The sequence below is a fragment of the Vollenhovia emeryi genome, unplaced genomic scaffold (genome assembly GCF_000949405.1).
Source record: "Vollenhovia emeryi isolate VEMERY1.0 unplaced genomic scaffold, V.emery_V1.0 DF939186.1, whole genome shotgun sequence".
Classification (NCBI taxonomy): domain Eukaryota; kingdom Metazoa; phylum Arthropoda; class Insecta; order Hymenoptera; family Formicidae; genus Vollenhovia; species Vollenhovia emeryi.
This window is the reverse complement of record NW_011967180.1, coordinates 946,916-971,504: the sequence shown is the minus strand read 5'-3', so window position 1 is coordinate 971,504 and position 24,589 is coordinate 946,916. Positions and strand designations below refer to the sequence as shown.

General features: G+C 45.6%; 4 protein-coding genes across 5 annotated transcripts; 2 read left to right on the top strand and 2 right to left on the bottom strand.

Annotated features, from left to right (window-relative positions):
* The first annotated feature begins 123 nt into the window (after positions 1–123).
* On the top strand, positions 124–3,334 carry LOC105562565 (PI-PLC X domain-containing protein 3). Its single transcript, XM_012013512.1, has 2 exons — positions 124–443; positions 1,643–3,334. The coding sequence occupies exons 1-2, from the start codon at positions 314–316 to the stop codon at positions 2,503–2,505; spliced, it is 993 nt and encodes a 330-aa protein (XP_011868902.1). The 5' UTR covers positions 124–313; the 3' UTR covers positions 2,506–3,334.
* LOC105562566 (coiled-coil domain-containing protein 47) lies at positions 3,217–7,717 on the bottom strand. 2 transcript variants are annotated; one of them, XM_012013514.1, is made up of 5 exons: positions 7,521–7,717; positions 7,213–7,353; positions 4,228–5,221; positions 3,895–4,066; positions 3,217–3,817 (listed from the first exon to the last, which is right to left on the bottom strand). In XM_012013514.1, exons 3-5 carry the CDS (start codon positions 5,214–5,216, stop codon positions 3,578–3,580), a joined length of 1,401 nt encoding a protein of 466 aa, XP_011868904.1. In that variant the 5' UTR covers positions 5,217–5,221; positions 7,213–7,353; positions 7,521–7,717; the 3' UTR covers positions 3,217–3,577. The 2 variants fall into 2 exon arrangements, with proteins under 2 accessions (XP_011868904.1, XP_011868903.1); XM_012013513.1 differs by lacking the exon at positions 7,213–7,353.
* Positions 7,718–8,505: 788 nt separating this feature from the next.
* Positions 8,506–14,002, top strand: LOC105562567 (kinesin-like protein KIF3B). Its single transcript, XM_012013515.1, has 2 exons — positions 8,506–8,863; positions 11,539–14,002. The coding sequence occupies exon 2, from the start codon at positions 11,566–11,568 to the stop codon at positions 13,747–13,749; it is 2,184 nt and encodes a 727-aa protein (XP_011868905.1). The 5' UTR covers positions 8,506–8,863; positions 11,539–11,565; the 3' UTR covers positions 13,750–14,002.
* A 225-nt stretch (positions 14,003–14,227) lies between these two features.
* Positions 14,228–21,813, bottom strand: LOC105562569 (uncharacterized protein CG7065-like). Its single transcript, XM_012013516.1, has 6 exons — positions 21,627–21,813; positions 19,712–19,823; positions 18,713–19,434; positions 18,449–18,549; positions 18,252–18,351; positions 14,228–17,959 (listed from the first exon to the last, which is right to left on the bottom strand). Exons 2-6 carry the CDS (start codon positions 19,781–19,783, stop codon positions 15,193–15,195), a joined length of 3,762 nt encoding a protein of 1,253 aa, XP_011868906.1. The 5' UTR covers positions 19,784–19,823; positions 21,627–21,813; the 3' UTR covers positions 14,228–15,192.
* Between the last annotated feature and the right edge of the window lie 2,776 nt (positions 21,814–24,589).

Below are 24,589 nucleotides of genomic sequence, written 5' to 3'. Positions count from 1 at the left end.
TCGCAGCTGATGCGCGTAGCGGGAGCTGCATTTTGCAGAATGAGGTTACGCTGGACGAGCGTAAGCCAAGCCGCCTGGCGCGGTCGGGCCTGAAATCACCGTGGGAAAGTACAATGAATGCCTATAAAGCGCCGACATTGTACTGAGGCAGTGCGTCATTTGTACTGTTATACGCGAGTCGACACCTGCGGTCGCGCCTCGCGAGTCCGCCGCCAGCTCGACGACGGGACTCGGACGCGTCTCCTCGCGCTCGTGTTGTCCCCGGCAAGAGATGCGACTCTTGTGATCCCAGGCGCGATCGTCGCAGGACACCATGGAGGGAAAGGGAGAGAGGTCCGTCGAGAGGCGGCCGCGCACGGTTTTGAATGAGGACCTGGAATTTTGGATGACTCGGCTTCCGGCGCCACTCAAGAATGTACCCATAATACATCTGGCGATACCCGGTACGTTTAAATTGTTCTGCGCAATCACGCCCGTGTCGTGACAGAGATTGATCTACGTGATAAGATGATACTTTCAATACCGCGCGACGCGTGCTCTTTTGCAAATAACGAGATGTACCTCGACTTGATTAGTTTTGATAAGAGCATGAATGATCGCAAGAGGAGAGTTTCTTAAGGTGGTTGTACCCACGAAAGATTTCCTTCGCTCGATATTTTTTAATCTCTCTCACTCTTAACTGAAAAGCGACGAGTTGCCACGATTTTACTTATGCTTTTACTACGTAATACAAAGATTAATTTTTCTTATTATGCATTTTATAATTTTTTGTCGTTATAACATCATAAAAATCCATACTTTTTACTATCGATATTTTAGATAGAAAATTTTTATATATATTGTGATGTTTATTAAATGAAGTTTATTTTGACTTATGGAGTCAGGGTACAACCACCTTAAGGCTGTTGTAAGAGTTGAAAACACCCATTCTGCTCAGACCCTAAGCCTAATATTACATTTGTCGTACGACAAATTTTTCAAGCGTGTTGACCGGTTGCAGAACAGAAAATTTCTAGAGACTCGAGAACATTTCTATTCTACAACCAGTTGACACACTTAAAAATTTTGAGGATACTATTGCATTTGTCGTACGACAATTTTTTTAAGTGCGTTGATTGGCTACAAGCTAGAAGATTTCCAGAGACTCGAGAACTTTTCTATTCTGCGACCGGTCAACGCTTGAAAAATTTGCCGTGCGGCAAATGTAATATTAGCCTTATTCTCGGGAATATGTTCAACTGAAAAATTTGGTTTTTGCCTGATTATATGTGTTGTACAAAACTCAAAGTTTTTCAAATTTATCATAAGAGCCAGTACTCGAATTAGTATTATTTTTATTCCATTTATCAGAGTTGAACCTGAAACGTTACACTTAATTTGAATCATCTTTTAAATTTACAAAAACTAATTACAAAGTATGTGAATTTCAACTCATTTGCTCTTACTGCAGCATAAAGAAGAGCTTAATAAATACATCTGTATGTAAACAATACACATTGAATTGAAATTCACATATGTAGCAGATCAAGTTCTTTTTGCGCTGCAGTAAGAGCAAATGCGAATGAGTAATGAAACTATATTTAGCATCAAGCGTCTACCGAGAGAACACTTGACGATTATGATACAAACCGGTAACTTCCAGGTTCTCACGATACCATGACTTACACGATCGAGAGGCGCAGCGACGTGGGGCCGGACGAACCTGCCTTCATTCGAACGCTCGGTCGTTACTGCTCATTCGTTGCCAAGCCCATTATTTTAAATTGGTCTATTACACAACGCGATGATATCAAGCAGCAGCTTAACGGCGGAATCCGATATTTAGATCTGCGCGTCGCCACGAAGCCGAGAACCAATAATATATACTTCCTTCACGGGCTGTACGGCGCGGAAGTGAGCAAGCCGCTTCTGGACGTGGCCGACTGGCTCACCTCGCACGCGAACGAGATCGTTATCCTGGACTTCCAGCATTTCTACGGCTTTACGGAGCAGGATCATCACCGTCTTATAGACAGAGTAATCCAGATCTTCCGCGGCAAGTTGTGCCCAGTCTCGTCCAGATTCGATCACATAACGCTGCAGTGGCTGGTCCTCAAGAGATACCAGGTGTTCGTGATTTACAGGAACGTTTACGCGCGCAACTACGCGAATCTGTGGCCGTCCGGTCTCTGGCGTACCGTGTGGCCCAACACCGTCCGCGTGGACGAGCTGATAGACTTCCTGAATGTCGAGCTACAGAGCAGGCAGTTGGACATTGCGTTCATATCGCAATGCCTCCTGACGCCGGATACGTCCTACGTCGTAAAACATTTGTGCGGCACCCTGCAAAGGGATCTGGTGCCTCGTTGCCAGAAAGCGATTCTCTCTTGGATAAGCCAGAAGCGTCCCGGCCGCGGCGGGCTCAACATAGTCATAGCGGATTTTGTGTCGGATAACAACTTCCTGTTTTCCAAAACGGTCATCCAGAGTAATACGAAACTTCTGCACAGTCCGGAAGTTCCCTAGTTTAACTTTACCTCTTCTCCCCGCCTCGGAATGCAAATAACGTATATAATGATATAATATTTTTATCTCTCTCCGTGAAAAGATTACATTTTCACGATCGATATACTCGCTTATTAATGACTATTAATCTTATCGTCCAAAATAAGTCGTTCAATACGTGCTGAAAGTATTCAACTTCGCACTTGGCATGAAAAGTCACAATAAAGTTAACACAAAGAAATTAGATTATTAATAACATTTAAACTTAATATGTATATTTTTAAATAATCGGTCTATTGCTCAAACAGTTTTACATATTTATGATGAGCATTATAATATTACAATTAGAGAGGTTTATGCATACTTTGGCACATTGCTTGGAAAACGATTAATTATTATCATTATGTACAGTAAATAATATATTTTTATTTCGCACCTTTTAAACGTAAGTCCGACTTTTATATTTCCATTTATATCATGGATGTAAAAAGTATTAAACTCATCCAAATAATTATACCATTGGATGAAATTGCAATAATGTAAGTTACTGAATTAATGACGCATTTATCTCAAATGCGAGAAAAAGAAAGTATTTTGCAGTGGGGAATCTCTTTAGGACATAAATGTTGTTTTAATGCCAGTGTTAAAGGATAACGATTTTATGGATATCATATCAGCTTGAAATAAAGCGTTAAAAAGAGGTATGACAGTATAATATCATATATGCATGTATAGTATACGCTAAATTTTATTATTCTTGTTTCAACAGGGAATATCATATATCTCTATGATATTTAAGTATGTAAGCTGGCAGTGTGTAGGGCAAATAAAATATACGTCACACAACAAACTTACAATTCGCAGGATACTTGTTTTTTTTTCACAGTCGTTTGTACTTTCTTTAATAAGTTCGATACTTCGTATGAGAACACTGAGTGAATATATGAATCTCAATGAAGACGTAAGTTAGACATATTTCGACAATTTTAACGAAGTACATTTTCCAATGTAATTCCTTACGAATTTTCCTTCCCGAGTACGGTTCTAGATTTATTCCGCAAAGTACGCAACTCGCTCGTTAATTCTGATTGTATCACAAAGCTTTCACCTTGAGTTGCTTCATTCTGGGGGCGCGTTTCTTGGCCAATCTTCGTTGCTCTTTTTCCTCCCACTTCCGCTGTTTATCGGGATCCTCCTCTTGGAGGATCCTTTCCTGCTCGGCCCTCCGACGCTCCTCTCGTCTTTGCGCCGCAGCTTCGGCCCTCGCGGCGTGCGTCGTTTTCAAGAAGGCTTCCTCCACTTTCAATCGATTTTTATCCGCTTTATTTTTACCCTGTGTACATAAGAAAATTTATTCAATTGCAATATTTTAACAGCGTTCGTTTCCTACCGCAGCAAAGAAATACCAACCTCTTTGGATAACTTGAAACGTCGCAGCTTGTCGATTAAATAGAAAGCAAGTTGAAGTAAAGGTTTGAGTTTTTCTTGAGTCTCTAGAGTACTCGCGCGACCCTTAAGACTTATATTCAGACTCATCAACAATACTCTTTTGACTTCGGGCATTGTTAACTGAGTGGTATCTCTAGAATGAAACTAAATATTAGTATTGTTAATGTTATTTATCGTGACACAGCATCAGAGATTCATACGTACGCTCTTAAATACACGCAGTTTCTTTACTATATTTTATTTATAATATTTAAATCATTATTTAACTTGCGCAGGTAATACACTTTTACTTACTCCTGCGGTTTGCGCCCACTGAATTGATCGCTAATGTGAATGTACTCTATGTAAGACGCAAACTTTGAGAAGGCTTGCTGAACCCTGGTGTCCAAGATAGCTGCCGTTGCTTCTGGAATCTCGGACATTACGTAAAAGCCTGATGGAAGCCCGAACTTCTCTCCGGACCGTTTCTCCGGACAGTACACGCTAATGTCAGCCATGTCGCGCACTAAATGCATCGCCAGCCGCTTGGTGGCAACTGCCAAAACGAAATTATCCACCTCGTCTTTCGAGAGCTCCACCTCTATGTGAACCTGATCGTTTTGCGGACGCACCAGTTGAGCTAATACGGCGACCAAGTCTTGCCTCTTTATTAATTTCAACTCGATGAGCATCGAGTCGCAGCCGACACGCCCGGAACAGTACAGACTGTACTGCGATTCGCTCTGCCTTATGAAACCATTGTCGCTCGCGTTCTCATTCGATTTGCTCGAGTGACCGATGAGAGAAAAGTTATCCTGCAGCAGCTGCTTGTGATCTACCAGCCATTGCTCGGCTATATGCGCGTTTTTGCTACGTCCTACTACGTAATTTATAAAGTATACCACCAGTCCAGTTATCATTAGTATTTCCAGGTAATAACTGTCCCATCTCTCTCGCAGATGAAATGGGACCTTCGTGATGGTCAACGTGGAAGGCTCGTCATTTTTTGGGCCAGCGTTGCCCCCTGCAACGTCCAGTCCCTCGAATTCTTCCTCATCTTGGAAGTGATCGAATTCGCTGTCACCGTCCGTGACCAGGACATTGTCCTCCTCGAAGTCTTGATTCAATTCCTCTTCCTCGGGCAACTCCAGCACCCGTTCGATCAACACGCTTGGCTTCTCCTCCTCGAAGTCTTCAAATTCCGCGAACTCATTATCCTCCGGCACTTCTTCCTGGAAATGGGCTGTGACCCACAGATTAGTGGCGACCAATGTGATGTGTGCTATCACGATCCACAATTTCATGTTACCTGAAACAACGAACAGTAAAAAAAAGTATGTACTACATTGTCGTATAATTGTAGTTCAAAGCGTGTTTTATAGACGCACACAATTAATTTCATCATTGATCCCTGACTTATAATCTGGTCAATATTTTATCTAAACATGTAACAATACCGTGCAGTACTGTTAATTGTGAAAACAGACGTTCTAAATAATATAAATGTAATACATTGTTGTATACAACATTTTTTAATAATTTTAAGAATATTATGAATATTATGTGCGAGTTTTCTTAACTCGAACACTTTCAGCATTTGTAGAAACTGACAAAATCGAGAATACCAGTGATTGAGATCACACTAAGCATTTTAATCCAAGGAATCACTTCTAACTTTGTCGCAAAGCAATTTATCTAAAGAATATATTAAGACAATGGCTTGTATTCTGAATCCTCTTTTATCGACAAGAGCTCTTCTAAAAGTGGCTCGTAGCCAATCAGAAGGCTTATTAGCCACTTCTAGAGGCGCTTTTATTGCTAAAAGAAGATTGAGAAAACGGGCCAATGTGTACAAGGTAAATCAGGAGGTTTCAAAGTGCTATTATTTTGCAGTAAACGGACATAAAGTGAATCAAACGTTACTCTGCGTAGGAAACTCGTTATCTTTATAAGCGTGCAGTGCAAAAAGGTGTACGTTTATGAATTTGTAAAAATAAGCCGAGAAGCTGAAAATTTGGCTCGTTGTGTGGCTCATTGTCAGTGACACATATTCAGATCTCAGCAGTCATTTCCATCTGAAAGTAATTTACGTGAAATTTTTTAAAAGCGCAGCCACAGTCATTGATGTACCTAGGTCCGGTTTCACCAAACGTCGCTCAATTTTAATCTTGGTTTTATTCATGTTTGTCTCCTTCTGAAGTAAAGCCTGATCTATACAATGTGCTCCTTGCGTCTAGAAACATTCTATATTGCAGCCGATTAATACATTTAAAGAATTTGTGCAAGTTGATAAATTGCACATATACGGCGTATGCTGTCGACAATTTTGTAAAGCGTTTCGATCTGCTTACATAAAACAGAATGTTTCTAGACGCAACCCGGGAAAAAATGGAAAAAAAATCTCACTATATATGACTCAATCGTGTAATATCCAATTATATCTCAGGAGATCCAATTCTAAAAATCATCAGATCCTCAGAGATTTGACACTTTCCTTAAACGTTCGATTATCTATTCAGATCTAACTAAGTCTACAATTAAATGCCCTAAGAGAACATAATTGGATTTCGATAGACAATAACATTGAATATTCAATAAAAGTGCCAGATCTCTGAAGATCTGATGATTTTAGGGTTCGATATAATTATATTCCAAAGTGTTGTGAGGGCTCCCAAAAAGAAAATATGTAGAAAGGAGAGAGTGCCAATGTGAGCCACAAAAAATGAACGGAACTCGGTTCTCACAATATAGAAACCAAATTTCTCTTCAATAGCATAAACGTTTCGACCCTTCTTCGGGTCTTCCTCGGTAAAACTACAAATGAAATCATCGAAAGCACAGGATGAGAACACAGTAAAACTTATGATACAAATTGGTTCAATAACAATAATCAGTTGCCTCGTTTAGATCGAATAAAGCATATCTTAGGGGATCCGAGCACTATGTGACTTCATCCTCTATTCGCGTTAATATCAGTGAATCTCCAAATGGTCCCAGACATAAAGAAGACTGGATATAATTAGATATTACACGATTGTGGCATACATGATGAGACATTTCCATATTTTTCCCGGGCAAGAGCGCATCGTAGATCAGGTCTAACAGTTGGAAAGAGACAGAGAACGATTTGAGCTAAGCTTAAAGTTAAACAACGTCGGTGAAACCGGAGCGTAGTAGTTTTTCGAAAGCTGCTCGATTATCGTGCAAGCTTATAGAGTCCTTGTCTTAAATTGTATCACTGAACGTACAATCAGGCGAATTGTCAGCTCCCTCTCGCAATAATTATTTTTACAGCCTCACATATGTATATCCCTTTCTGCGCTCCGCGCTACAAACGACGGGTCTCGTCTGCAAAACGGCGTTCCATTCGCTCCCCCGTTTCTGTCCTCGCGAAACAAGCAGCTGCCCCTCGGCAATTTCCCCCGATTGTCAACCGGTGCGCTTAAAGAGAGATTGATTAGCATTTTCCTCGCCGACGGACAGAATTGCTGTGTCGCTTGCTCGGCGAGGCGTGCACGTGAATGCCGCGAATCAAAGCACGGCCAGCGGCTAAATTTAGCGCGATTAACCTATCGCGCGTCGCGGGACTCCGCGACGCGACGTCTCACCAGCGGATGGAAGAGGTTTTCAGGCATGAAAGCGTCGATTCCCCGTCATCAATCTCGATTACGAACGGTGTCCGGTCTTAATTACGACGGACACGCTGCGGTAACGAGCACCTCCTCGCCGAAACGTAGATGACTCGCATATCACTCCGCTCTGCGCCACGAAAGTCACGGTGCGCCTGACGTCACTTCCTCCGAAACGCGAGACGTTGGCCTGCGTTCGGAAGCCACGGCGATTCGCCGCGCGAAAACCGGTCGGGAAATTTACAAATGTCGAGTGTAGAATGAAAAAGTTCTGCTCCCCGCCACGATATACAGACACGCGCGTTTAATTAGGATTGAATTAAGATTAAAAACGGCTGTACAAATGCTCCGACATTCGTTAGTCATAAATTCTCTTATGGCGATGCGAGAAATTGATTTATTTTCGGAATTGAACGAAAAAGAGATCTCGCTTTCCTCAACTTTTATGCGTCACGTGTCTCGCAATGTTTCATGACAAAAGATTATGTTTTCAAGTCATCGCATGTATTGCGTTAAAAAGAACGCGTTTGACAAGTCACTGTATCAATTTCTACAACGTTGTACGTTTTTCAGTAATCCCGTGGGATTTTTACTCGACGCCACCGAGCTCGACTTCAGATTTACAATTCGGGACAGTAGCTTATTTATAATTTTGCGCGCCATAAGGAATACGGAAAGAGCGATTGAAATTAAAGACATCGGACGTGCGTAAAATATACACTAGCCCTTTCACGACCGAGTTATTTCCGTTTGGTTTTTAAAATGTTTATTGATCTAATTTTTTCAGTGACAGCCAACCCGGTGAGAAACGATCCGTCGAATTTCTCACCGGGGGGAATCGAATCTCGAGCGGTCGCGCGGGCGACGGCCGAGTCGGTAAAGCAGAACTCGCGGCCGCCGCGCGCCGGGACTTGCACCGGGCTCGACTCTCCCGACTCGACTCGTCGCGTTCGATGACGGAACGGAGATATCGATTACGCGTGACGTCTTCCAGCCCGGCGTCGCGCGGCGAGGCGAGAGACTGGCCGCACGCGCACACGCCTGACATTAACGTTCTCGCGCGCTCCTCGGCTGCTTCTCCGCTCGGGGAACATGTTGCGCGATCACTTTCGCGTAGCGCGAGTGCCGTGAAGCGAAAACGATCGCGCGTGGCGCCGGCCGAGATCGGCGACTCCCCGCAGCCCCCGGTGGGGCCCGTCGCGCGCTCCGCGAGAATCGATATGTGGCGAGGAACGACGGCGACCCGTTGACAAATCCTTGGGCCGAACAATGGATCAATACCGATACCTCGCGGCGGAGGGCAACACGTAAAAGAAACCACGGTAATGAATCAACGTCGAACGAGCGTCCCCCTCGCGCTTAGTCTCGCCTTGTCTCCACGCTAAAGCGAGTCGCTGAGGAACCTCCGTCGCTTCCTCCCCCTCGACGCGACGTGACGTACGCGTGTTGTGCGCTCTCTGTACGCTTTTAACCCTTAACCGTGCGGCAGCGAGTGTCCCACGAATTTTACAGGCCTCGCGCGTATTAACGCGGAAAAGAGCTACCCGATTGTCCTCCCGTGGGTTATTTTATCCTGGAACTCGTAGCGTTGTTCTTGCGTCGCCGCAGTCTCGTTAAGTTCTCGGTCGAGGAGGAATTAAAAATTACAGAAGTGTACTATATACAGGGTGAAATGATACTCTGAACTTTAGGAGCGTATTCTAGATTTTTTGGTTGTGAAGGCGTCAGGATAAAGAAAGCGAAGAGATGGGCACCACTGATATTTAGCACAATTAACACACGCTTGATTTGATTAGAAATAATGTATAAATAAGACTTTTTTTCCCCCCTACGAACGTGAGTCCGCAAACGAACCCCCGCCGAGCTAACGAAGTGAGGTAAGCCACTAAAATGAAAATAATGAAAACGTATATCGCGAGAACATTAATTTGCCAAGCTGGCAGTTTCGAAGACTTTCGGTCTTTAAATGATTTTTACTGTTGTCTACAAAACCCCGCTCGAGATGGGCGCTGTTGGCTGCGATGCAAGCTTTCATCCTGCGATTGCTGTACCCTTCCGGAAATGCCTCGCGTGCTCCGGACTGTCGCGAATGCGTTCAGAATCTGTTCACGCAGAATGTTAATGTTATTAATGTTACTTTGACGTTTACCTGTCACCCTATCCTGCGAGATAGAGAAACTTGCGTTGCGGGTGTTCGATCAATTTCATACATTTTCGAATTCTAGCTCGGAGGGGCTTCATTTGCGGATGTTCATAGGAAAGAAAAGTCTTATTTCGACCTCTAGAATACGCTCCTGAAGTTTAGCGCATCGTCTCAGATACACCCTGTATATATAAAATGCGTCTTAACATCTTTTACACGCAGCTTTTATTTTTTTTTCTTGTGACAGATGCTCTATAAAATTGTGAGAGAAACTTGCGTTGCGGGTGTTTGATCAATTTCATACATTTTCGAATTCTAGCTCGGAGGGGCTTCATTTGCGGATGTTCATAGGAAAGAAAAGCCTTATTTCGACCTCTAGAATACGCTCCTGAAGTTTAGCGCATCGTCTCAGATACACCCTGTATATATAAAATGCGTCTTAACATCTTTTACACGCAGCTTTTATTTTTTTTTCTCTTGTGACGGATGCTCTATAAAATTGTGTTTGAATTATTGACAGACCCTGCGTCTTGGCGCAGCGCTTAAAGAAGGTGGTTTTACGATCGCTTTCTCGTGATTATTTCATTTTCAAATTCATAGGACGATTCCTTCGGGGTTGCTGTAATTTCGTATGAATTCTCGGTCGACGAGACACTGGCAAATAAATACAGACACGTGTCTTAATATTAAGTCTGATACGTTTTTATTTTGTTCTCGGTACATAAAAATAATATGAATACCCGATTCTCACATTGAATCTTTTCCCTCGTCGCCAAATCAATAATCTATTTCAACAATTTTAACGACACCGTTAGTTGGACGCTATTCCCCGTGGAATGGAGTTGGGACGAAGTATTTAAAATGAAGCCAGAAAATGGTCGATACCGCCTTATAGGCCTGCAGAACGATATCGAGGCTCTACCATCTATTTTCAATCGACAGAATGTTAAAAAAACTGCTCGCACACCTCTCCGCTTCTCTTTCCTGCAAATGAGATTCGAAATACTGTGAACATTGCATAAAAGTAAAAATTTAGAAAATATATAATCGAGATTAGTAATCGAGCGATTGAAAAGTTAAATGAAAAAGTAATCGAAACTTTGTGATGCGGCGTACAGTTAATATTGCACAGGGCATGGCTTTCGTCTGACTGATGCATTTTCATGCCAAGTTTTATCGATTCGGAATGTCGTGTGAGCATGGCGACGACGTTTCACGAAAGTAACATCGTGCAATCGTGGCCCACGATGAATTGATCGAAGGTCACGTCGCTTTTCTTTTAAATATTGTTTCGTACACTTCAAGGATTTCTTTCGACTTTCGATCGTCGTATTAAAAATTGATCACTTTTATGTTGCAATTTACGAACTTACAGAATCATAGAAAGCGAAAAGACCGTCGTGTCAAGAAAAAAAGTTGTCGAGAGTCTTTTGGCAATTTGTTCTTTTTATTTAAAAAAAAGTATTTTTATTGCAATCGGTCCAAAGAACTTATAAATTGCGACACTGTCTCTCAATGAGATTGTAAGATTCTACTAACCGTGAATGCATTATTTGCAAGAAATTTTAGATAATTATATATTCAAATTTATATGTAAAAATATTTCTTTTAAAAACAACCTGATTCTTTTGTAAGAAATACACAATTAGTAATTGTGTAACAATCATGGTGCAATGAAATCTGTACACAAGGCTAGAATATCGAGATGTTAAGGTAACAGGTATGCGTGTCGACTTGAACTTTGCGAGAGACAATTTATTATAAAAATGAACCAAATATCTACGTGCGAAAAAACGAGACCCAGTTAAAGAAAATTTAGTTGAAACGTATGATCGATAAATTCATGTTTTGCAGACGAGAGCCGTACACTTGGTCGCCAGTATGGAGAAATTGGACAACCAGCAGAAAACCTGGAAGAAGAAGGGTATGAAGCCGAGCGCGGCGGTCGCCGAGGTAGCGACGCAATGCGTGAAGGTGGTCGTGCGGTGCCGACCGATGGACGAGCGGGAGATCACTCGCGGCTACAGCCGCGTGGTCGACGTGATCCCGTCCAGAGGCGCGGTCGAGGTGCGGCATCCGCGCGACGATCCGACCAGCGAGACCGTCAAGGTGTTCACCTTCGACGCGGTGTACGACTGGAACTCCAGTCAGCAGGAGCTGTACGAGGAGACGGTCAGGCCGCTGGTGTCCTCGGTACTCGACGGCTTCAACGGCACTATCTTCGCCTACGGGCAGACCGGCACCGGCAAGACTTACACCATGGAGGGCTCGAAGATGGAGCATGAGAGGCGCGGCGTCATCCCGCGCTCCTTCGAGCACATATTCAACAACATCGGCAGGTCGGAGAACATGCAGTATCTGGTGAGGGCCAGCTACCTGGAGATTTATCAGGAGGAGATACGCGATCTGCTGCACCCGGATCAGAGCCTGCGCTTCGAGCTGAAGGAGAAGCCGGACGTCGGGGTGTACGTCAAGGACCTGTCGACCGCCGTTTGCAAGAGCGCGGCGGAGATACAGCATCTGATGAACATGGGCAATCAAAACAGGACGATCGGCGCGACGAACATGAACGAGCACAGCTCGCGGTCGCACGCGATCTTCCTCATCACTATCGAGATGGGCAATATCGACGACACCGGTGGCATCAGAGTGGGACGCTTGAATCTAGTCGATCTCGCAGGTAGCGAGAGGCAGAGCAAAACCGGCTCGTCGGGGGAGCGGCTGAAGGAGGCGAGCAAGATCAATCTGAGTTTGTCGGCCTTGGGTAACGTGATCTCGGCGTTGGTGGACGGTAAAACCACGCATGTGCCATATCGGGACTCTAAGCTGACGAGATTGCTGCAAGATTCCTTGGGTGGTAATTCGAAGACGATCATGGTGGCGAATATCGGGCCGGCCAGCTACAACTACGACGAGACTCTGACGACTCTGCGATACGCTAGTCGCGCTAAGTATATCAAGAACAAGCCTAGGATCAATGAGGATCCGAAGGATGCTTTGTTGAGGCAGTATCAGGAGGAGATAGGTCGATTGAAGGAGAAACTCGCGCAGAAAGGCGTGGTGCAGCAACGAAAGAAGAAGAGGGTGAAAAGGAGAAAGGAGGATGAGACCATGGATTCGGAGTCCGAAGACGACAGTCGGGGCGAAGACAATAAAGTATCCGAAACCGACAAGAAACTTATAGCAGAGCAGTTGAAGGCCGAGAAGCAGGAGACCGAGAATCTCGTTCACAGAATAAAGGATTTGGAGAGTAAGATGCTCTGCGGCGGTAAGAATATAATCGATCACACGAACGAGCAGCAAAGGGCGTTGGAGCAAAAGGCGGCCGAGATCGCGGAACGCAAGAGGCGCGAGGTCGAGATGCAGCAGAAGTTGGAGGACGAGGAGTTGACGATGGTTGGTGTGAGGGAGACCTACACCACGTTGCAGCAGGAGGTGGATGTGAAGTCTAGGAAGTTGCGAAAGTGCTTCACCAAGCTGCAGGCTCTGAAGCAAGAGTTGGAGGACGTGACCAGTGACTACAACAGAGACAGGCGGGATTTGGAGCAGGAGCAGCACGAATTGATGAAGGAGCTCAAGCTCAAATACCTTATAATCGAGAACTTTATCCCCGAAGAAGAGAAGACGAAGATCCTATCCAGAATCCAGCTGGACGAAGAAGAGGACTGCTGGGTCGTGAAAGATCCCGCGCCGTCGAGCATAGATGCCATCAAGCGACCGACCTCCGTGCCGGGTGCGCGTAGACCGGTCTCGGAGTACGCGCGGATCGCTCTCGCGATGGGACGGGGATGCCGTTACGCGGGCGAGAACATTTTGAACCTGGATCTCGACATGCCGACACGGACGACCTTGGATTATCAGGGACCCGCGATAGCGCCGACGATCCAGGCCGTTCTGGAGGAGGCTCTGCGCGACGAGGGCGACATAGACGTCGACGCTTCGAGTACGAGGCTGAGAAGCAAGACGCGTTTGCAGTCGGCGCGAGTCAGGCCAAAGAGCGTCACCAAGATGCAGCAGATCCCGGCACCGGTTTACCCCAAAACCAGAGGCCTCGTACCGAAGTAAAATGAAATCGTTGAAACCCCGATCGGCGCGCTTCTTTCTTTCGTTTCTAAAGGGGAGTGTACATATTGTATGAACCGCAGCATCCTGTGCTTTATTTAATTCTTCGTGATTACCTCGAGGTACACGGACAAAGAACGGAATATGTCTGCAATTCTCTAGTCATTGTGCAATGCGTAAACATATGATATCGCTAAGTCGAGCATGTAACTGTTGCAATAATACAGTATAAAATAGCTCTTGAAATTTCTCCCCAGTTGAGATCTCTTTTTTTATTTCTTTGCATTGTAACGATTTTAAAAAGTACGGTATACGTAATTGGGAAGACACATTTTGTAATTTACTTTCGTTAATTTGACCCTTTTTCGTTAATCGATCGCACTTTTCAATCAATTGTGTCTTTATGAGAACATAGAATAAGCCTTCAAAGTTCGTATTATTTTAAATTCATGGAAAATATATTACAATTGATGCGCTATTCTTGTCATATATTTATTAAAGAATTACAATTTGATTATGGTAAATGTTAAATGTCCCGAATACCGCAGGTGTAAAATATTTCAGCAACCTAAAACGGCTTTTACACAGTCATTACGATCTGCTTTATTAAATATCGCCACAATTTCTATGCGACAAAAGCGGTTATTACTTATCAAATATATATTACAAATAGTAAGATTATGTTATGACGATGTACACGCTCTGGCGATTAGACTGTTTATTTTACTTACTTTCGTTTGGTCGAAGTCATGTGATGTATATATATATATATATATATGTATATATAACAACGACACACGTTCACTTCGCACACGTACAATTCGCTCGAACGCGACGTACATTCGGTCGATACACAGCTTATGAGACTTTCACTAGCACACACACCCGCGCAGCAGATACATGAAAACTTATGCGAAAACGAAATGCGAGTTACGGATGAAAAGATGCACAATGTACGGATAAAAAAATGCCGAATTACATGTTAACAGACGATTGACACGCTCTCGAGTTATACATTGAAACGAGACTTTATTCCATTCGAAAATGACAATGATTTTCTTACTCGAATTTTGATGAGATATGGATAGGAGATACGTTTCATTCGTGCGAATAAATAAAAATACATGTACAGAGAGGGATCGGGCAAAACGTCTGGATTTGCAATTGTCTAAGTACAGCTTTTCGGCATTACGGAAGCACTTGCGTAGACAGAAACGAAAGTGCTTGTAATTGTCGTTGGCTAATTACGAAATAGAATCTGACCCATTTCGTTAAAAAATTACATAAAGTGTAAATTGAAACGACGACGTTCAGAACTTGGCACTTGTACATCTGTGCACAGAAAGAGAACGAGGCTTGGGACTCGGTTCGAGCTCGCGGACTTGACGTGCTGCAACACGATTGTCCATTGAAGAAGAGTCGTCGATGACGCAAAGGATCTTTCATTCAATAAAATCGCTGTTGCTGCATGTAAGGATCGTATTGCTGCGACGGAGGTTGCTGAACGTAGTTTGTCGGAGGCGCGGTTTGCGGTGCACCGAAAGAGCCGTAAGTTTGCTGAGGATACTGATTCGGCGGTCCGCCGTATTGGCCTTGATTGACTGGATTGCTGTAACCCTGATAATTGTAACCGTTGTCCATGTATCCGGGATTATTGGGAAACATCTGCGGCTGCGGCTGATAATTCGGGTACTGCTGATTCGACACGTTAGGATAGGTCATCGGCTGTTCCTGTGGCCGCGGCTGATTGTTCGGAAGGAAACCTTGATTGTAAAAGGTCGGTACTGCACCAGGCGGCGCCGGTTCCGCGGAACCCGCCACGGACTCGGTCTTCTCGCCACCCAAGCTCAACGATTTCGGAACGTATTTGTTCGGCAGGTCGCCCATAATGTTCGCAATCAGGCGTTTGGTTTCGTTCAGTAATGCGTTCGGATCGCTCGTTTTCGTAATTTCCTTTTGTCGCGATACCGGCGATCGCGATCTCGACCGCGATCTCGATCGTGACCTCGATCGCGATCGCGAACGCGAGTGAGACCATGATTTCGGCGACCTGGAATAAGTACGGGACTTCTTCGCTTTTTCATTCTCGCTCACATTCTTGCTCGCTGCCTTGTAGATATCCTCGTACGTGTAGTCGTCATCATCGTCGGACAAGTCTATCGTCTTGGCCTTAGTTTTGTCATCGCTATCCTTTTTCGTTTGTGGCTCATCGTCCTCGTCGTTCGCAAACATGTCCACTTTAGGCTTCCACTTGTCTTCGTCATCCGTTGGATTCTGAATGCCCTTACGGGTGGAAAACGGGGAATTGCTCTTCCTGCCTTTGCCAATGGCTTCGACTTCCGGGCTTGGTGATTTGACACTTCCCAATATCGATGTCGACGACAGTGTCATGCCGAGATTAACAAAGTCTCTCAATTTCTCCACTCGTGTCGGATCACTCGCCTCAAGCTTCTTCAGCGAACTTATGAGACTGTGCTGCTCCTCCGTGCTCAGATCCTTAAATTTCTGCAACTTTATTTTCAGCTCGTTGTCTGATAAATTCTCTATTTTCGCAATCTGAGGTTGAGTAATTTCGCTCAGAATAGATACCGTTTTAAGAGGCTCTGTTACTTGAGGAGCGGCGACAGTGCCACAATTCGCTAGACCTTTGACGAAGTCGGCAGTGGTGACGGGTTTATCGGAGTGTTTCGACGCCTCTGCCATGCCGACTACAGCGTTAATGAGAGTTTCCAATTCTTCCTGCGAAACATTCGATCTACCTTGCGCGACGAGGGCCGCGGCAATCTGCTGAGCGATAGCAACTTTATCAACTGTGCCGACACCTGGTACGCTCACCGGTTCAGACTTAATGACCGGCGTAGCTATCTCCACCGGTCTTGAATACGCGATCCGATTGACGAAACTCGTCGTAGGTTTAGACGCTTCCAGAAGTTCCCGTTCCTTCTTTTTCTTCTCCTCCTCTAGCTGTTTCTTGCCCTCGGAAGCTCTGTGCAGCAACTTTGCGATATTCTGTATAGCAGTCTTAGTGGCTGTAATCGCCATTTTTTCCACCATGCCCGCGAACAGCTGACCCTTGAGTTTCTCTTTAACGGTCTCGAACAGGACGCTCACTTCCTCGTCGTATAGCAGTTCTTCAGCGGAATTTGGTTTTAACTTCTCAGCCGCTAGGGCTTTCGACAAAAGCGATACTATCTTAGGACCAAGGGAGCCTAGCTGCCCCTCAAGCGCCGTGAGTAGTCGCAATAAGCCGACGACTTCTAGATCCTCCGCCAATACCTCTTCCACGACAGGCGACGAAGTGGGCGACTTATCTTTTACAGGATACGGCGTCGCATAATATATCGGCCTAGTACGCGACGGATAATTATGGTATACGGTTCCTCTTCCGCGCGAGTAGGAAGAATACATGTAATCGCGCTCCCTAAGTTCGTGACGGTCATAATAGTCAGGCTTGGCCACTTTCGTACCGACGTACTCTACTTCATCGTCGCTTTCTATGCGATGCCTGCTGCGCTTCGCAGGCGAACGTTCCCGGTCACGTTCACGTTCACGTTCCCGCTCCCGTTCTCGTTCTCGCTCTCGCCTCGGTGGAACCCACTTCTCCGGCGGTTTGTCCTCCGGCAATTCCAATCTCTTTCTGATCTCTTCTTTCCGTTGCTGAAGCTGCTCACTGTGAATCTCGCGCATTCGCTTGTTCCAAAACTCAATCCACTCCGGTTTGAAGTCGTGTTTGCTCGGATCGTTACCTTCGGCCTGGAGTTCCTTGTATCGTCTGTTCCAGAATTTCTTCCACTCGTCCGGATAAGACGGATGCTTTTCAGGATTCTTCTCGTGGAACTTGAGAGCACGATCTAACGTTTCCTCGGCGCGTCTAATCTGCTCGCGGTATTTATCCCACTTGTCGCGTTCCCTATGAGGCTGTAAAGACCGCGACCGCGATCGCGATCGGCCGCGGATACGTTCGCGCGAGTGTCGCAGGCTGCTACGATACCTTCCTGAGCTCCTGTCGACGGAACTTCTTCTTTTATTCCGATTCGGTGAACGAGATCTCGAACGGGACGGCGATGGACTGCTAGATATGCTCGAAAGTGACGAAAGTGATTTGGTGTCATCCGAGGGACGTTTTGGTGACTTTTTTACGTTTTCCTCGGGCTTCGGCGAGGTTTTACGAAGGTTCATCTTATCCTTGTTAACTATACGCATCTTGAAACCCCTAAAATGAGAAGAACAATTCCGAAGTTCAAAGATATTCACACTTGAGAGGTATAATTCTAACAGAAAATAATGACAAAATTAAAATGTACCATTATCTTTCTGTTGCTTTATAGATACATAAATAATAATCTAACTTTAAAACACAAGTTTAATAGTGTCGATCTGATAAAAAATCTTGAAGTTTATTTAGAAACAATAAGTTACAAACTTAACCCAAACTTTTGTAGAAGTTACGCGTATATTATCCGCACGCATATTTCTGATTTTATCTATCTGCTTTATCTACTTACGATTTCGTAACTTCTCCTTTAGACTCTAATTTTTTAGGTGACTTTTCCTTTTTCTTCTCTTCTTTCTTATTCTTATCATCAGTCTTTTTATCAGGGGAATCTTGACGGAGATTAAAATTGATATTGATTTAGTTTAATATAATAAAAAAATTCTATTACTTATTGTCACTTCAGAAACAATTATAAAGTGTACTCACCTTTTTTCCTAATATTACCATTCACTTCTGCCATTTTTTCGTCAAAATTTGTTACCCATCGCACATCGTAAACTTCCATAAATGTACACTCTGACGTTTCCCTATGTATAGGAAACAGTCAAATTGGTTTTCATACGATAAGGTTGAAATGTGAGGAAGCGAAAAATGAAAATCACTCGAAATCAGAAGATCGTACGGAAGTCGTAAACTGAGAGAATCAATTTTAATCAACAGCAATAATATTGGTCGGATACTCCGACTTACCTAAAGTGAACGTCCTGATACACCCTCTTGATATATTGCATCTTATTCTTTTCGAACTGAGCTTTGTCTACCAATTGCGGCTTCATTCTTCCGAACTTTTCTTCAATTTTCTTCGCCACTAACACCGATATTTCATTGGCTCCGCGCTTATAGTTAGGGGTACGCGGTAGCTCCGTGATTGCTCGCGATATAGTTGGAAAGTGTCTATTCAGATACGTGATTCGATGATTGTAACTGGTAATGTGGGCCATTACTGTGCGCGGATCGCCACGCTTGTCGCACAAAACGCACGTGTAACTCGGCTCGCAGGAGTCGTTGTCCACCAGCTCGAGGAGGTACTCGAGGCCGACGAGCGGCGAGCTTTGATGACGGTCTAAGCTCATCTGTATCGACGTGGTCCGCGTTATTTGGTCTTCCATACCAGGTGGTACTGGCTCACCAGGCGCCAGGGTGTCGCCGATAGTGGTGGATTGCACTGGCGCGACCATCTTGGCCACATCCGGCCGTTTGGACCACAGCATAACCGGATATGGCCACTCGTCCAGTTTCATTTTGTGACGATTACACAAGTTATGATTTATCAATTTATGGGCGCCGAATAAGGCAACGTTACAGATATGACACCATATATCACCGTCTTCGGTCTCGGAGTAGACAGGTTTCAATGCGCCGTCTTCGGCGGTGACGCTGCACCGCATTATACGCTTCCGATCATACTCTTCCTACGAAATATAAACGATTCGTGAGCCGGGTGATCTTCCGTTGCCGAATGCTAATTTCAAAAATTATCCGTAAGTCGTGACGGTCCATGTCTTTTTTTTTGCGAAGAATAGAATGTTAAGTGTGTATCACAGATCCGCGTAAGAACGATTATTTAGACTGAAAACTTGACATTATCCGACAAGTTGCGTTGTCGTTTGCAATTACTACAAAAATGCAGAATAACTCATGGCAATCGGTCGTTTCAGACTGGGCCTCCAGCCCGCATCCTCTGTTTACCTTTTCCTTATCCTCTTCCGATAAGTGAGAAGGATTACGTCCCTCTATATCAAGATCATCAAAGTTCTGCATGGTACGGCCGTAACAGCGGATGCACGATCAGCGATATTCTCTGAAAATATCAAGAGCTGATAAGGCGATAAAAGTGATGATCGTAGGTAACATCAAGGCTGGCACAGAATTGCAATCGGCGCGCGTCTCGCTCGCGAGAAAAGTGAAAAGAGTCTAAAGGCTCGCGAGGGTGACTTTTCGTCGCTGCGAGAGGGCACGTGCTGGCAGAGGCAAGTCACGGCGCGCCGACGAGCGTAAGCAACACGTTTACATTCGCAGATACAACTGTAGTGGTCCATCCGCGAATATAATTTCACGCATTGTGCACCAGCCAACCCCCGTAGTAGCGGTTTCTGCTTAGTGTGTCAACGCGTCAACTCTGCGTTATTAATTATTGTAGCTTATAGTTGGAAAATTTGAATTGGCCGTACTTACTTACCATCATCATTGCCGCATGCGTTAACAACTAATATCCGGTGGTCAATCCTGTGTCCTGCACCATAGCGAAAATATTAAAAGTGAGCCTCGTCTCTTTCGGAGTCTGTCTCCTTAAAAAGTGATAAGGCCGCTCACTTTTGGCATTCTCGCTACGTCGCAAGATACGGAACTGACCCCCTGACCGAGACGTAAGTGTTCCGCAGTGCCGTGTATACATGTATCCGATGTGTAACACAATTATGTATTGCATACGCATCGAAGATAGATGCCATACTTAACTTTGCGAGTATAACGAAACTAACGAAGTTTTGCGAGCGTACTCCATGCGCGCGCGCGCGCGCGCGCGAGAGGCACGCGTGGCACGAAGCGGAATACATTAATCGAGAACTGGACACTCTTCAGTGAGGCTCGTAAACGTGCACAAACGATTTCGTGAGTCTATTGTAATACAGAGGCTGCACCGGCGTTGCTTACAACGGGATACCAAGTGTAATTTCTTTAAAGTACAAGACAACGGGTTGTACAACTAGGGATCGCCGATACCCTCCCATATGAGTTTGGGCGCACTCAGAGCACACATACATTTCCCATGTACGCTGCGTATGCGAAACGTACAAATGTGTCGATAGGCGCGCAGATTCGCGTGGGAAGGCATCGGTGATTGCCACGTGTACGAGGGGAGGGTGAGGCGAGTTTGTTTCGGCAAATCGCTGGTTCACCACCTCTTGCCTGGAGTCACTTGCAACCCCCCTCCCCCTCCCCCAGCTACTTACCAGCTGCGAGAGAGACGGACAGACAGAGCGAGGGCTCTCGAGCGATTCCGAGAGCCGTTTTCCACTTACGGGGAAACAAATATATATATATATATATATATATATATATATATATAACCACCAGTAGAACCACCAGGAACAACTGAACTGAACTGAACTGATCTTCGGCCGGATCGGAGCCACAGGCGGGGCGAAGTTTAAGACGCGCTTTAACTTCGCCAAATCGACTGGACAACTCGACAGGGCGGGAAACAATCCGCGTGCGCCGTCGATCGCTCGGCGACGACCGGAGGATGCGTCTCCTGATCCGGCGCGCGTCCCCGAACGGACGGACGGGACCGACCGAGCGCGCGTGGTCAACAGTCGTACGGTCGAGCGGGAGAGGAAAGCGATTGAGAGGTTAGAACGCGACGGCAACGTTCGCGGCGCTACGCGTCCCCGCGTAGCGGCGGAACGCGCCCGCTTCCACGACTCGGAGATAACGCGGTGCGTCCGCGACGAGACGCGACGCGTCCACGTGGAGCGTGACTTTCCCTGAAAACCATCGAGCACACCTCGTCGCCCGGGCGTACACTCGGAGCCCACCGAACGTTCGCTTCTCGTCGCTCTCGTTTCTCGCGTCACGGCACCTCCGGCGGACGGAGCTGACTTACCTAGTTGCCGCACGTCGCCGATCGCTCGGTGAGATCGCCCGCGTTTCGCAATACGACCGTCTCTCAGTATCGTTTACAAAAACGACGAAACAACTTCTTCGCGGCCATGGCGCGGGCTGTACAGTTGTGTTGTGCGTATGTGTGTGTTGTATATGTGTGACATGTTGCGACCATAGACCATAGATGAGAGAAACTTGAGAGCGGCCATGCCGTAGGGTCTGGGACCGATTTTCGCCACCAAAGGTGGATGTAAGAACTACGGAGACACATCTACTTATTGACTCAGTCGATAAATATCACTTTTTGGTGCGTGTCCGTGCTACATCCACTTAATCCTTGCGGCTCGCCGGGCTTGCATGTGTTATCTCATCTCGCTCGCTCCTGTTACCGATTTATTGACAATGTCGGAAAGTATGTATGAAATGGATGTATGCACGACCGGATTAAGTTGGCGCTGGGAGTTCATAAATTCTTATAAAACCTAGCTCAAACGATTGCTCCCGAAGTGCTCCATTAGAATCCACAATTGCTCCCCTTTTAAAATAAATAGGTTCTGAAACATTAACAAAAAAAAGGAAAATTTTTAATTTTTACTAAAAAAACTTTTCTAATAGCTTTGTGCAATTCTATCCAGCATACAACGATTGCTCTTTAATTGCTCCTTATTGCTCCATCATTATTTTAATTATTTATTGCATATTTATAGAAAAATTAATAAATTAATCATTTCGCAAGTGACGACGCCGCCACCTATCGTAATTACATGGCTCTGCAGCATAAACGGCGGAAATATTCAAACGAAACGTAACAGTTCTTTCGTTTACAACTAATCTCAAAGAGTTTAATCGACATTTCCCATTGATTTTTGCCTAGAATAATTGTTCCTCGGTTGCTCTATTGAAATGTTCAATAGCTCTATGCGTATAATTCATATTTTTGCAAAAAACCATTCATTTCATTGCAAAAACATATTTCTCACAGTCTTCTGCAAGTTTATTCTACGTAGGACGATTGCTCCTTTATTGCTTCGCATTGCTCCATCGTTATTTCCACGATTTTGTGCATTTTTATAAAAAATATTAACAAATTAATCATTTCGCAAATGACGACGCCCCCACCTATCGGCCGCCCCCTACAGGCACGGACCTGTCTCGAGCCGCCGCGGCCGCTCCCCACCACCGCCGCTCGCCGCCGCGTCGCATTACCGACATTACCGTTCGAGCCGCCGGCGCGTACGCCACGGGGCAACTGCGTGATCGTTTCTCTTTACACCGATTGTTTGATACGCGTGTCAAATAGCACAATGAATAACTAGTAAACCGATTTGGTCACTGGCCGGTCAGCCGTATTTATACGATCGTTGTGAACCAGGCTATTAATTGTTCGCACAGAGCACGACACTGAACAGAGCGCGACGCTAAACAGAGCACACGATATTCGTACAGAGCGTGCGTCACTCTAGAAAAACACAGGTATGCGGCGGAGAGCAGACTGATAGTCCGTTTGCCCGTGAAAAACACCGAAACGGTTACGCGGTTTTTGCTTGTTTGCGCGTCGAAAATATGTTGTTTTTGTTATACCCGAGCGCGCGCCGAGGTCCCCGTGTACCGCAGTAGCATTCGAGCCGCCGCGGCGAATGCCACGGGACAGTGTGCGCGCTCGTTCTCCGCGTAACAATTAAACGACGTCTTTCGTTTCTCGGGGCGTTTACTCGGCTCGATGTACGGGAAGCGGACCGCCCGTATCGCCGTTTACCGTTGGCGCTTGCTGTGCCTTCGGCGGTGTATAAAATAGACGAAATAAATTGAACGTAACGAGGCTCGATTTTCCGTCAACGTGCGCATTCACGCGTTTAATTGCGCGAGCGATATCGAAGTGAGAAGTGAATCGTCGCGTGTCGCTGACGCGACTCGAGTAGTACCGTGCCGTGCCGCCAGAAACCTGCGCCATGTTGGGATCACTCGAGAAGCATCACGGACGCGCAGTGGATCGTTCTCCCGCGCCGACGGCCACCACGACGCGTTTCACGAAGGCTCGCACAATGGCGTTGTGTCCAATCAAGTTAGTAATCGCGCCGGTTCGACACTCGTGCGTCGACGATCCACCGAGACGCGTATCTCGCGAGAAGCCGGGAATCTGCCGCATCGTCGCCGTCGCGCGACGCGATTCCACCGGGCCTCGATTTCAGTTCGTGTCTCCTCGCGAGTGTAGAATTTCACGCGTGACGCGCGGCAAGAGAGACGTTCACGCCCGCATTCGGTCGCCTTTCTCGGGGAAACGCGCGAGGTGAGCCCCGCGGTCCTTTTCGCCGAAACGTTCCCGCCAACTTGCGCGACGCCGTCGATCGTGTTCGCGCGATCGCGTCTCTTGCTCTCGTTGCAATGGAGTCCGCGACGAATAGTGCCGGGAGTGACGCAATCGTAATTATCTCCGCTTTCGCGAGTGTTGTGTTGTGTCGTGCCAGTGCCAATTGGAGGAATCTGAGAGGAAGCGGCGACCTGGGAGAGGCATCGGGCGACATCGCAGTAAGCCTCAGGTGAATATAATTGTCCATACATTATTCTCATGTTAACTCCATTTCGCAGATTGCTTTTGCTCTCCTTTTCGTGCACTTGATTCGCCCCCGTTCGAACGACTCGCACGGGGCGTTTTCCAGCAAGGACACAATGTGATACAGTGTAAAGGCCTTCACACATATCACACATATCACACATAAAATTTCGTAAGGACGTAAAACGTAAGCGTAAGAAAATAAACAGATTGGATTTTGCTACTGCTTGCGTTATTGCCTTACGTTCTCGACTGTGATTGATCGATTTTCTTACGCTTACGTTTTACGTCCTTACGGAATTTTATGTGTGATAAAGGCCTTAACACTGTGAATCATTACATCCTTGTTGTTTGCCAATGTTAAACAAGGATGAAACGATTCACTGTGTTACACTGTGTCCTTGCTAAAAAAT

What these genes read in the sequence shown, in the direction of transcription:
- LOC105562565 (XM_012013512.1), top strand. Translation starts at nt 314, where the DNA reads ATGGAGGGAAAGGGAGAGAGGTCCGTCGAGAGGCGGCCGCGCACGGTT. An exon ending in AATACATCTGGCGATACCCG is followed by an intron (nt 444 to 1,642) that starts GTACGTTTAAAT and finishes GGTAACTTCCAG; the next exon opens with GTTCTCACGATACCATGACT.
- LOC105562566 (XM_012013514.1), bottom strand. Translation starts at nt 5,216, where the DNA reads ATGAAATTGTGGATCGTGATAGCACACATCACATTGGTCGCCACTAAT. An exon ending in AGTGGGCGCAAACCGCAGGA is followed by an intron (nt 4,067 to 4,227) that starts GTAAGTAAAAGT and finishes GTTTCATTCTAG; the next exon opens with AGATACCACTCAGTTAACAA. An exon ending in GTTTCAAGTTATCCAAAGAG is followed by an intron (nt 3,818 to 3,894) that starts GTTGGTATTTCT and finishes TTATGTACACAG; the next exon opens with GGTAAAAATAAAGCGGATAA.
- LOC105562567 (XM_012013515.1), top strand. Translation starts at nt 11,566, where the DNA reads ATGGAGAAATTGGACAACCAGCAGAAAACCTGGAAGAAGAAGGGTATG.
- LOC105562569 (XM_012013516.1), bottom strand. Translation starts at nt 19,783, where the DNA reads ATGCAGAACTTTGATGATCTTGATATAGAGGGACGTAATCCTTCTCAC. An exon ending in TATCAGGACGTTCACTTTAG is followed by an intron (nt 18,550 to 18,712) that starts GTAAGTCGGAGT and finishes TCCTATACATAG; the next exon opens with GGAAACGTCAGAGTGTACAT. An exon ending in AAAGGAGAAGTTACGAAATC is followed by an intron (nt 17,960 to 18,251) that starts GTAAGTAGATAA and finishes TTCTCATTTTAG; the next exon opens with GGGTTTCAAGATGCGTATAG.